General features: G+C 60.0%; 3 protein-coding genes across 8 annotated transcripts in view; 2 read left to right on the top strand and 1 right to left on the bottom strand.

The window, feature by feature from the left end:
• Positions 1–700, top strand: part of PLCD4 (phospholipase C delta 4) — a 7,334-nt gene extending 6,634 nt beyond the window's left edge. For 2 of the 3 annotated variants that reach the window (XM_026852975.1, XM_026852977.1), the window contains exon 16: positions 52–700. In XM_026852975.1, coding sequence (XP_026708776.1) covers positions 52–158 — 107 coding nt within the window. In that variant the 3' untranslated portion in view covers positions 159–700. The remainder of the gene's footprint in view (positions 1–51) is intronic. The other variant, XM_026852976.1, reaches the window with a different exon arrangement.
• A 133-nt stretch (positions 701–833) lies between these two features.
• ZNF142 (zinc finger protein 142) lies at positions 834–10,979 on the bottom strand. 4 transcript variants are annotated; one of them, XM_026852963.1, is made up of 8 exons: positions 10,121–10,979; positions 8,901–9,539; positions 8,386–8,649; positions 7,091–7,903; positions 6,648–6,825; positions 2,811–6,027; positions 1,812–1,917; positions 834–1,451 (listed from the first exon to the last, which is right to left on the bottom strand). In XM_026852963.1, the coding sequence occupies exons 1-8, from the start codon at positions 10,401–10,403 to the stop codon at positions 955–957; spliced, it is 5,997 nt and encodes a 1,998-aa protein (XP_026708764.1). In that variant the 5' UTR covers positions 10,404–10,979; the 3' UTR covers positions 834–954. The 4 variants fall into 4 exon arrangements, with proteins under 4 accessions (XP_026708764.1, XP_026708765.1, XP_026708766.1 ...); XM_026852964.1 differs by having other exon boundaries at positions 8,386–8,646; XM_026852965.1 differs by lacking the exon at positions 8,901–9,539 and having other exon boundaries at positions 10,121–10,766.
• Positions 10,980–11,034: 55 nt separating this feature from the next.
• LOC113482394 (mitochondrial chaperone BCS1) overlaps positions 11,035–11,080 on the top strand; it is a 5,209-nt gene continuing 5,163 nt past the window's right edge. The window contains exon 1 of the mRNA XM_026852981.1: positions 11,035–11,080. The gene's annotated coding sequence lies outside the window, so the exon portion shown is untranslated.

Below are 11,080 nucleotides of genomic sequence, written 5' to 3'. Positions count from 1 at the left end.
GGGGGGGGGGGGGGGCAGCAGTCAGCCAGAACCTCACTGTCTCCCCTCCAGGCTACCGCCACATCCACCTCCTTTCCAAGGATGGCACCAGCATCCCACCCTCTTCGCTCTTTGTCCACATTCGCATCACTGAGCCGCCTGGCCCTGAGCAGGACTGAGCTTGTGGGGAGAGCAGAACCTGGATAGAAGCCATAGAGCCAGCCCCAAGCAGCTGGGGCCACGGAGCCAACCACATAGTCCTCTTGAGCCGTTTGTGTCATCCCTGTGTCATCGTTGCCGCTGTACCCCCCTCTGCAGTAGCCTCTGAGAGCTGGGAAAAGGAACTGACCTCCCCTTCCCAGGTTCGGGATGCTGCCTCTCACACAGGAGCATGGGGTCTGTGCTGGTGCAGCCCCCTATACCCCCCAGCTGCATCCTGCCCTGGCCCATAGGCACAGCTTGGATGGGAGGAGGAGGAGAGATGGGGTATGTCCGCCTGGCTCTGCCGCAGGGGCTGGCCCCCCCCGGCCAGGCGAGCAAGGCGGGAGCTGAGCAAACCCCAGGGCTGGGCAGAGCTGGGATAGGCATCAGTCTACACTGCCCCGCAACCCTACAGAGCCACATCACAGCCCCCAGGGCTGCTCCTGGCCAGCACCCTTTACTAACCCTTGCCACGTCCTTTCTGTAAGCAACCTAATAAATTGTTTGGTGACAGGCAGGCTCACGTCTGGGTGCAGCAGTGTTGGGGAGACATGGGGAGCTGGACTTGTGTTTGTGCTTTTTCCCTACGGGCACCTGCCCTACTGTTCACACAGGGCTCCAGAAAGCCCTAAGAAACAGTATTAAAAGCAGCTGAGAGATTCCTTTTATACAGCTGCATATTTTACAACCCATATACATATATGCCTATACACACACATACATCTCTGCAGCAGGCCTGCGCCACCAGGGTCTTGAAGCAGTTAGGATTCAGCCTCACAGCAAAGCACCGTCCTCCGTGGGGCACCCTCCTTCCTGCTCCATCCTGGGGGGGCCCTCGGCCTGGCTCTCCCTCTGCACAGCGTGGAGGTGGATGGTGGGCGTGCTGGGGTCCTTGCCCACCCCCTGGCTGGGGTCACCAGCCCCATGCTCAGGGTGATGCCGCTGGATGTGTTTGATGACCTGGAACTTCTGCTTGGCTTTGTAGGGGCAGTAGCGACAGAAGAAAGGGTGCTCGTTGGTGTGGGTCAGGTAATGGTGGCGCAGGCCAGCTGCCCAGCGGAAAGCCCGCCCACAGGCATTGCAGACGTAGGGCTTCTCCTCGCTGTGCTTCTTCAGGTGGGTCTTGAGGAGGAAGCGGGTCTTGAAGGCTTTGCCGCACTGCTCGCAGATGAAGGAGCGGGCCTCCTGGTGCCGTGTCTCCTTGTGCACCCGCAGGGCATCCGCCCGGTTTGTGCGGTACTCGCACTCATCGCAGCGGTATGGCTTCAGGCCTGTGGCAACAGGGAAAGAGATGGCATCAGGATGGGGGGTACAATGCCCTCCATCCTGCAGGTCTTGGCATCTCTGTAATAGAGCATCAGTTCCCACAGACTCGCCTCTATACCCCATCATGTCTACATGCACCCCAAGACCCCCCCATTTTCAAGGCACCACACAGCACCACCCCACATTCCCTCCCACCCTGAGCACTGTCCCCAGTCCACAAGAACGTGCTGCCCCCTAAATGCTTGGGGTCCTCCCACACCTCCAGCTGGGCCACTGGTAGCAAAGGAAGCATGGAGCTGGGGTCCCTTGCAGCCCCAACACCCTCCCTGATGCCCCACGGCCCATCCTCAGTGGGAAGGACTCACCCGTGTGCTTTGTCATGTGGTACTTGAGCTGGTTCACCCACTTGCACTTGTAGCCGCAGTCGGGGCAGAGGTATTTCCGCTCCTCCTTGTGGATCCGCATGTGGTACTGGGAACAGGGCAAGAGGACAGGGTCAGGATGAAGCCATGTGCCCTGCCCTGGGAATGTGCAAGGCTCTGGAGTGCCAGAAAGGGGCTCAAAGACAGCTCTGACATCTCAGACTGTGTGGGGCAAGGAGAGCTGTCTGCTTGTCTGGACAGGGGGGAATCCACAGTGGGCTCAGGATGAGACGCCCATACTACTGAGCTTGCCCTGTCCCAGACTGTGGATGGCAAAGGCCTTTCTCCCCAGTTTGGTATTTAGGGCAAAGCCCGGGTTAAAACCTAGTCCAATGGAGCTAGCCCTGAGTTGAGCACATTGCACCGCCTCGCCCAGGCAGCCCCAGAGGGCTCCAGCTCAGCCTGGCCATTAAAAAAGTCAATATTTCTTTTAGCAAAACCAGATCATTTTCCCCTCCATCATCCTGTGCCTGGCCCTCCTGTTCTAGGAAAGGCCGTTTACCATGCATGAAGATGCTAACCATCTATAGAAATGTGGGCAGAGTCTGGCTCTGACTGCAGGGAAACAGCTTTCCCTGCGCTGTGTCTAACTGCTGCCACACAGCATGCTGCAAGCCAGCAGGCAGCCAAACTTGGCTTCAAGTGGTGCAAAGCTGCACCCAGAGGATGCCAGAGATGTCAGCAGGAAGAGGAGTTAACTCGGACAGCTGCCCATCTACTTGCTTTGCTACAAATCCCCCTTCCCCTTAATCTGCAACAGCAGGGAGCAGGGAAGAAACATACTGTATCCACATGACTTTTATTCGCTCACCTAATCCTACACGAGCCACAGAAGAGGACAGAGGACAAAGCCACCCCTTGGGAGTTTCTTCTTCCCTGTGTCTGGATCCCCCCACAACCCACGCAGATGCAGTAGGATATATCCCCAACCAGGGCTCTCACCTTGAGACGCGAGGGGTCGGCGCAGGCGTATTTACAGAGGTGGCACTTGTAGGGCTTCTCGCCAGTGTGGATGCGGATGTGCCACGTGATCTTCTGCCTGTTCTTGGTGGTGTACTCACAGTCCGAGCACTTATACACACGGGTTCCCCCGTGGCCCTTCATGTGCTGGTCAAAGACGAGCTGGTGACAGCAGGCGAAGTCGCAGAAGGGGCACTGCAGGGGTTTGTCCTGGGGGGCGGCCGGCTCGTGGCTCTCCACGTAATGCCGCACCAGCTGCTGCCGTTCCTTGGCTGCAAAGCTGCACAGCTCACAGCGGTGGCTGAAATGCTGTGTCTTGTGCTCCTCCAGAGCCTCCCGGGTGGCGAAGGTCTCCTTGCAGGTGCTGCACTCCAGGTGTGGGTGCTGCTTCTGCACGTGGCACTTGAGCGTGGCCTCACTGTGGCACACGAAGCCACAGCGCGGGCAGCCGTAGGACACCTTCTCCTCGTGCCGCCGCAGGACGTGCTGCTTGAGGGCTGTCTCGGAGCTGAAGCGAGCCTCACAGCGGGAGCAGCCGAAGTTGAGCTCGCCACGGTGGCAGCTGTTGACGTGGCGGGTGATGTCATTCTGCAGGTAGCTGCTGTAGTCGCAGAGCGGGCAGAAGTGGGTGGGTGTCTTCTCGTGCACCCGCAAGCGGTGGATGCGCAGCTTGGAGTTGGTGCCGAAGGTCTGGCTGCAGATGCCACAGGCAATGCGCCCCACGCCGGTGTGCAGGGACTGGTGGGCTTCCAGGCGGTAGCGCCGCGTGGTGCTGAACTCACAGTAGCAGCACTTGTGCGGCTTTACCCCCTCATGCTTGATGCGGATGTGCTGCCGCAGGCAGCGGGCCTGCTTGCAGGTGAACTCGCACTGGTGGCACTGCAGCTGCGGCCGCTTGCTGTAGTGCTTGCGGTGCAGCTTGCGGTGCAGCCGCAGGGCCTTGGCCACCTTGGAGGTGAAAGGGCAGGAGGCGCAGCGAAACTCACCCAGCACCACACAGCCCCTCTTCTTGTGTGTCTTCATGGCCCGTTCCTGGTGGCAGGTGAAGGGGCAGGTGGGGCAGGAGAAACGCCTCCTCCTGGGCAGGGTGGCTTTGGGGGGGGCCACACCCAGTGGGAGCTGGCTGGGCTGGCCCATCTCAACGCCAGCTGGGTCCCCCTCAGGGAACTCGGTGCTTTGGGGTCCATCCTCCTCAGCATGCACGATATGCTTCTCGGCACAGTGGCTCTTGAGGGCCCGTCGGGAACGGAAAGCCTCGGGGCACAGGGAGCACCAGAACTGCTCCAGGCTCCGGCACCCGTCCTCCACGTGGGATGTGATGGTGGAAATGCGGGAACACACGAAGGAGCAGGCATTGCAGTGCAGCTTCCCTCCCTCCAGACGGTATTTCTCTGGGGGTTTCCCAGGCTGGGGGCGGCAAGTGGCCCCACTTGGCTCAGCCCCATCCCCTTGGTGGGGAGGCTCTTCTGCCGCCTCTGTGCTGTCACCCAGCAGGGATTTCTCAGGGGCAGAACAGCCCGATGCCCATTCCCCAGCCAAACTCTCGTGCGTTTTTTCGGGCAGCAGTTCAGCTTCCCAAGGGCTCTCTGCATGCCCAGACTCCTCCAAGCATCCCTCCTCAGTCTTCACCATTTCTGTACCAGGCTGGTCAGCACGTTGGTACAACCCAGGTGGCTCCTGACCAGATGGTTTGAAGATCTTGTTCTTCTTCAGGAGTACAGGGCACTTCTTGAGGAGGTGGGTGTTGAGCCCCCTTTGCTGCTTAAAGCTGGCGCCGCACTCGCGGCACACAAGGGGGGCCCGGCGGCTCTGGCAGCTGGCTTTAGAGTGCAGGGACAGGGACTTCTCCTTCCGCGTGATGTACGAGCACTTCTCGCACTTAAAGATCTGGCTACCCGACTGCACCACCAGCATCTGCACTCTGCCCTCCAGCACCAGCGTCTCCGCCTGCTCCTTGTCCTGCTTCCGCAGAGCCTTCAGCACCAACTCCGAGCCGCCCCTGGCATCGTCACTGGAGGTGGCCACATCCTCTGGGACAGGCGGGTGGCTCTGCTCAGCTGTCTTTAGCACGCTGAGCCAAGCCTCTGGCAGCTCGGCTTGGCTGGGCTCTCTAATCTTGGTGTCTGCCACCAGTTTGTGGTGGTCTGAGCATGACCCCTTGAGGTGGCCCATAGCCTGACTTAAGGCATCTTTACCCTGGCTGTCTCCTGCCGCTACACTGCCCTCCAGCCTTGCTTCCTCATCCTCCTGTACATCTGCCTCCTCTTCCTCAAAGTCTGGGATGTCTTCGAGTGTATTGTCATTGTCCTCCAAGCAAAGGTCATCCCGGGAGCCCAGTATCTCATAGGCTGTGGAAGGCTCCTTGCAGGGCAGCATTTCCACACTCTCTGGCTGTGCCGCACAGGCTTCTCCAGTCAAATGCTCCAGGACAGGGTCAGAGGAGACACTGAGTGTCTCCAAGTGCAAGGTGCAGCTCCCTGCCACATCCCCAGAAGCAGCAAGCTCAGTTGAGCCTGTGGCAGTGCCTCCTTGCATGCAGTCATCTCCCAGGGCATTGCCAGCAGTGGGATGGCTCTGCTCCCCCTCACACACACCTCTCTCTGCCTCACTGCCGCTCTCCAGTGGAGCAGTACCCTGCCCAAGGAGGGGCCCTGCGAACGCTTGCTGGTAGCTCTCCTCGCCCTGGGACTCCAGTTGAGATGTCTTTGCCTTTGTCCCCTGCTCCTTGCTGGCGAGGGGGGAGCTGGCATCCACACGCAGGGCTGCGCCGAGCTCGTAGCCAAAGAGCGCCTCAGGTGAGCTGATCTCCAGCTCCTTGCTGGCGTAGTTTTCCAGCCAGTCCTTATCACCAGGGACATAGCCATGAATCTTGCGCTTGTGGAAGAAGAGGCTTGTGTTGCTGAAGGTGCAGTAGGAGCAGAGGGCGCAGCGAAACTCCTTCTGCTTGGTGTGCTTGCAGTTCTCATGGTTCAGCAGCGCTTGCTTGTACTTGGTCTGGTAGGTGCAGTACTGGCACTGGAAGATGGGCACCTGGTAGTTCTGAGAGTGCTTTGCCTGCATGTGCTTCTGCAGCTCATATTTGCGCTTGCAGGCGAAGCCGCACACCTCGCAGATCAGACTTTTGCCCTGGTGCCGCAGCTTGTGGCTGCTCAGCTGGTCAGCACGGTGGCACCGGTACGAGCACTGGTTGCACTGGTACCTGTGGGGAAAGTGGAATTGGTCAGGCAGCAGGAGGAACCAGGGCAGGCTGAGCCCTGTCAGGCACACTGAGCCCTTCTTTCCCATCCCGGACATATGGGGAAGGGGTACTGTTCCATTTGCCAGATCTGACCTTTACTGTCCAGGCAGCTCTTACCACTACAGGCAATCCTTCCCTGCTGCAGCCCTCGGCTCTGCTGGTGCTTTACACCCCCCCAGCATGTGTCACACCAGCAGCACCTCCAGCATCCCTGGAGGCAGACTAGACCCTAGGGAGGTGATAATGCCGAGGTGAAAAACATGTTTTGGCAGTCCTGCACGTGCCCAAGCTGGCCTTGGCCTGCAAACATCAGCAGAGCCCATGAACCCAAGCTCAGAGCTGCACTGATGTGGTAATACACCTCCTTGGTGGCATGGAGACACCAAAAATAGCTTTGCCCCCACAGCACCATGCTGGCCACTGCCTGCAAGCTCAAAGATCTAATTTTTTACATGCCAGACAGAGCATCCCCCAGGCACAAGAGAGTCTGGCACACAGTGCAGCTGGGAGCAGCAGGCCCCTGGAGCAAAATCAGGGGAGCCCTGACTATGGTGCCAGGTCAGCAGAGCCAAGGGTCATACCGGAGATCTCCAGTGTGCTTGCGCATATGGACGTTCAGGTAGTGCTTCCACTTGGTGATGTACCCGCACTCCGTGCACATGAAGTTCTTATCGTTGGAGTGGGTCAGCATGTGCTTGGACAGGTAACTCACATCCCGGCACGTGAAGTCGCAGAGCTCACACTTGTGAGGTTTCTCTCCTACATGCAACATAGGGATGCTCTCAGCATAAAGGCCAGATAAAGCAACATGGTTTGCCTCCCCCCACGGGAAAACAAGTTCAGCAGGAGCTGGTGGTAACAGCAGGGATGGAGGCACACCACGACTTCAGCCAAGTGATATTAGGGTGGCAGAGCCAGTGATGGAAGCCATGAGCCCTGACCCAGCCCTCCCTGCCAACCTGGAGGTGGGACAGGACCCCCCCATCCCAGCTCGGCTCTCGGGACCCCCACAGTGGACACCCACCAGTGTGCAGCAGCATGTGCCGGATGAGTACCCTCTTGTGCGCGGTGGCAAAGGTGCACTCGGTGCACTTGTGGATCTTCTCGTTGGCGTGCATCTTGCCCACGTGGTCGTGAAACTCCACGGGGTTGAAAGTGACATAGGGGCAGAAGCTGCACTGGAGCTGCTCGCTGCCTGGGTGTCCCTGCTTCTTGTGCTTGCGGAAAACATGCTTGTTGGAACAGATGAAGTCACACTGCTGGCAGTGGAAGGCATAGTGGGTTTTTCGGTGAGCTTCCATGTCCTCAGCTGTGCCGAAGAGCAGTGAGCAGGCGTAATATTTGCACTCCACTGCCTTGATACCATGAGCATCCTTGAGGTGACGGACAAACTCCTTCCGGTCCTCTGCACAGTAGTCGCAGCCCCGCTGGAAGCAGTTCAGCCTCTTGGGCTCAGCTTTGTGAGTCTTCAAGTGCTCTTTGAGGGCCTGGCTGAGCCGAAACTTCTCCTCGCAGACGGGGCAGGAGTAAACATCAGAGTAGAAGTTGGAGATGTCCTCGTGCATGCTGGCCATGTGGCGGTTGAGGGCGTTCTTCTCCACTGAGCTGTAGTGGCAGAGCGGGCAGCGATGGGCCTTCTCGCCTGTCTCCCGCATCATGTGGATTTTCAGCTTGCTTTTGCTGGTGAAGTACTTGTGGCAGTTGGGGCACTGGAGGCTGGGGTCAGGGAAGTGCAGGTGGAGGTGCTCCACCAGGTGCGTCCGTTTCTTGAAGCACCGCTTGCATTCAGGGCACATGTGGGTTTTGTAGAGGTACTCGGAGCCCTCCGTGACATCCCCTGTGAGAGCAGAAGAGGGGGGAGCTGTCAGCAGGTAAGAGACAGAGAGCACATGCAGATGTTCGCTTCCCAGTCCAGCTGTGCCAGGGTGAGGGCTTATACATGTATGTGGTCACACAGCAACCATCTACTTGAAGAGACTGTCCTGGCCCCACACCATCAGCATGGTTCAGGTTGGCTCTTTCCAGCTCAACACTGGCAAAGTGCAGCCTAAACCAGGCCTACCTGTGTGTCCCCATCCCCAAAATCAGACAGACTTTTGCCTGAGCCTGGCAGTGGTTGTGGACGGGTAAAAGAAGGGATGCATTTGCTTGGGCCGGGGGAAGAATGCACTGGTACATGCAGGAGATGTGGGGCTGCTGGGCAGCAGGGGACCCCCAGGGCCCACCAGCCCAGCCCACGACTCCCTGCCAGTCTAAAGGCTGTGCTGCTTGTTCATAACACAAAGCCTGAGCACATCCTGGTAGGGCCCCACGTCGTACCTTTGAAGTGCTGTGCCCATGGCACTCTGGCTTTCTCGGGAGCCATCTTCCCATCCTCTTTGGCCTCGCCTTCGCAGGGGCTCTCACCATCCTCCTCTGGCGATTCATCCCCACCGCTGTCTGAGTCCTCATCTCCAGCTACTGCTTTCTGCCCCTTCAAGGAGCCCTCTGTGGTGCCGGAGGGCTTTGCCAGCCTGGCTTCTGCTGTGGTGGCCTCCCAGCGAGGGTGGCAATTCCCCGCCTTCTCCTGCCCTTCTTCTGCTGCTTCAGTGGGGAAAGACAGAGATCATCAAGCTCCAGGCAAGAGGGAGCTACCCCCCCTCACCCACATATGTGCAGAAAACCTCCTGGCTGAGATGGGGGGCATAAACCATGCCATAGGGAGGAAGGAACACAGGGCTCCCTGGCCCTCTGGCAGCATAGCCTCACCCTCCACTCCTCCCAGTTTGTAACTGGGATGCATGGACACAGCCTCTGCAGCACCCACAGGCCCCGACCCCTCCACCCAGCTATACCCGACAGCAGGACGCAGTGCTGCTCAAGGCCACAGGGGGCCGAGCCAGGGGGGCCGCCTGTCGTGCGCGTCTCAGAGTGGGGCTCTGCAGCGTGGCCCTTCCTGTGCTGCCAGAAGAGCTTGGCATTGGCTGTGACAAAGTCACAAAGGCCGCAGTGGAAGGGGAAGTGGGTGCGGTGGTGCTGCTCCATGGCCGGGCGGCTGGGGAAGAGCAGCGGGCAGGCACGGTAGGCGCAGGACACAGGGGAGGCCCCGTGCAGGCAGCGCAAGTGGCCACGCAGTTGCTTGCGGTCCTCTGTGGCGAAGCTGCAGCCCTTCTCGGGGCAGGGCAGGGCTCCTGGTGGGGCGCGGTGGGTTTTGAAGTGCTCCTTGAGTTCGCTGGGTTGCGTGAATGCCTCCCGGCAGACAGGGCACAGCAGGCGCTCGGGAGCGGAGCCCTCCTGAGTGCCGGCTCCAGGCAGCTCCAAGCACCCTAGATCACTCTGGCCCTCGCTGGCAGAAGCCAAGAGTGCCCCAGTGAGCTCCAAGTGCCTCGGAGGGGCCAGCAGCAGGCACTGGTGCTGGGACAGCAGGGAGGCCTCTGGGAAGCTCTGGCCACACCTCTCGCAGAAATACAGCTCCACCACTTTGACCAGAACCTCTGCAGAGAACGAGGGGTGAGTGTTAGAAGGGGCTTTCACCAGGTCCAGAGCTTGGGACTGGTGGTTCAGTTGCAACTCCAGACAAGGAGGATAAACCCCTGTTGCCACAAATCACAGTTTGAAGAACTGCAGCCCTCCCCCCGCCTGGTATCCCAGGATACCTCCCATACAAGAGGGGACACCACCACCTGTGTGACCACATCTGTCTGTCAGCACCTTTGAGGCACACAGCAATGTGAGGCCAGCTTGGACCTGTTTCTAGCAGGAGATGCCCACCTGGGACATGGGTGAAAAGCATGCTGGGGCTGGCACTCTGGGGTGGGGATCTCCACCTGGTCCCTACTGACAGCCCAGAGCAACCCCCTCATGCAGCACACGACTCCCACAGCCACCCCTCCTCATCCACACACCCAGTTTGTACCAGATCTGCACTGAACAGTGGTACCAGCCTCATGATGCACACAGGGTCAGAGACATGAGGGCACTGGGGTTGTGGCTGGAGGGGACAAGAGCCCTAGCCAGAGCTCCTTCCCTCTGTTCAGCATCATGGGGCCCACGCTGCCCTCCCTGCACCCCATACCTGTGGCATTGGCTGTGTTGCTCAGCGTCACGTTGCCAGCCACTGCCTCGATGAATATTTCCACGTTGCCTCCTTCAGTGTGAGCCCCTTCCCCAGCCATCGACGCTTCTGCCAGCAGCAAGTCCTGGCTGGCAGGCAGCAGGGGTGTCGCAGCCAGGCCAGTGCTGGCCACACCAGGGCTTCCCACAGCTCCTGCCTCTCCTGATGTGGGCAGGAGCAGCTCCGAGCACAGGGCCTCCATCTGCCTGCTGGCACCCTCCGACACTGCCACTTCTGTGCTCATTGCCACTGGGCACTGCTGTGGTGCCGGACAGGAGGGAGTCTCACACCAAAACAGGAGAAAGTGCTTTAAACGAGGAAGAACTGAGGCCCAGTAGTCCTACAGGATTTTGGGGGTCAGCCTGCAGTGCCAGTCCCCAGGCAGGGGTATGAACCCGGGTATCTCAATGCTGGCTCCCTCCTGCTGCACCCCAAGCAGGCTGCTGGCAAAACCCACTGCCACAGGAGAGACAGGGGTGCAAGGACCCCTGAAACCTCCTCAAGGGCCTCTCCCTGAGCCCACCAGCCAGGGCTTGCTCCCTGGGCCCCAGTGGGCCCAGCCCCGGGCCCAGGTGGACCTAAGCCCAACTCTCAGCCTCCAGCGAGGCGGTGTCCACCGCGAGTCCCCGCACGGCCGGGACCGCCCCAGCCCCCTCGCACCGCAGCCCCTGCCTGTCCCCGTCGCCCCGGGCCGGAAACTCAAGCTGAGCCTTCAGCCCCGGCACATCTCGATGGTGCACGCCGAGCGGGAGGGAGCGTCACCCTTTGTGCGGCTCGCGCGGCCGCTCTGCTCGGCCCCGCCGCCCGCCCCGGTCCCGCTCTATGGTGCGAGCCGGCAGCCGGGCGGAAGCGGCGCCGGGCGGAAGTGAGGGTCAGGGCCATAGAGAGCGGCGCGGCGCGGGCTAGAGCGGCACTGCGCGG

This window comes from Athene cunicularia (genome assembly GCF_003259725.1).
Source record: "Athene cunicularia isolate RWA chromosome 7 unlocalized genomic scaffold, athCun1 chr7_part1, whole genome shotgun sequence".
Classification (NCBI taxonomy): domain Eukaryota; kingdom Metazoa; phylum Chordata; class Aves; order Strigiformes; family Strigidae; genus Athene; species Athene cunicularia.
Note: the sequence above shows the minus strand (reverse complement) of the source record. Positions and strands in the feature narration are given on the sequence as shown.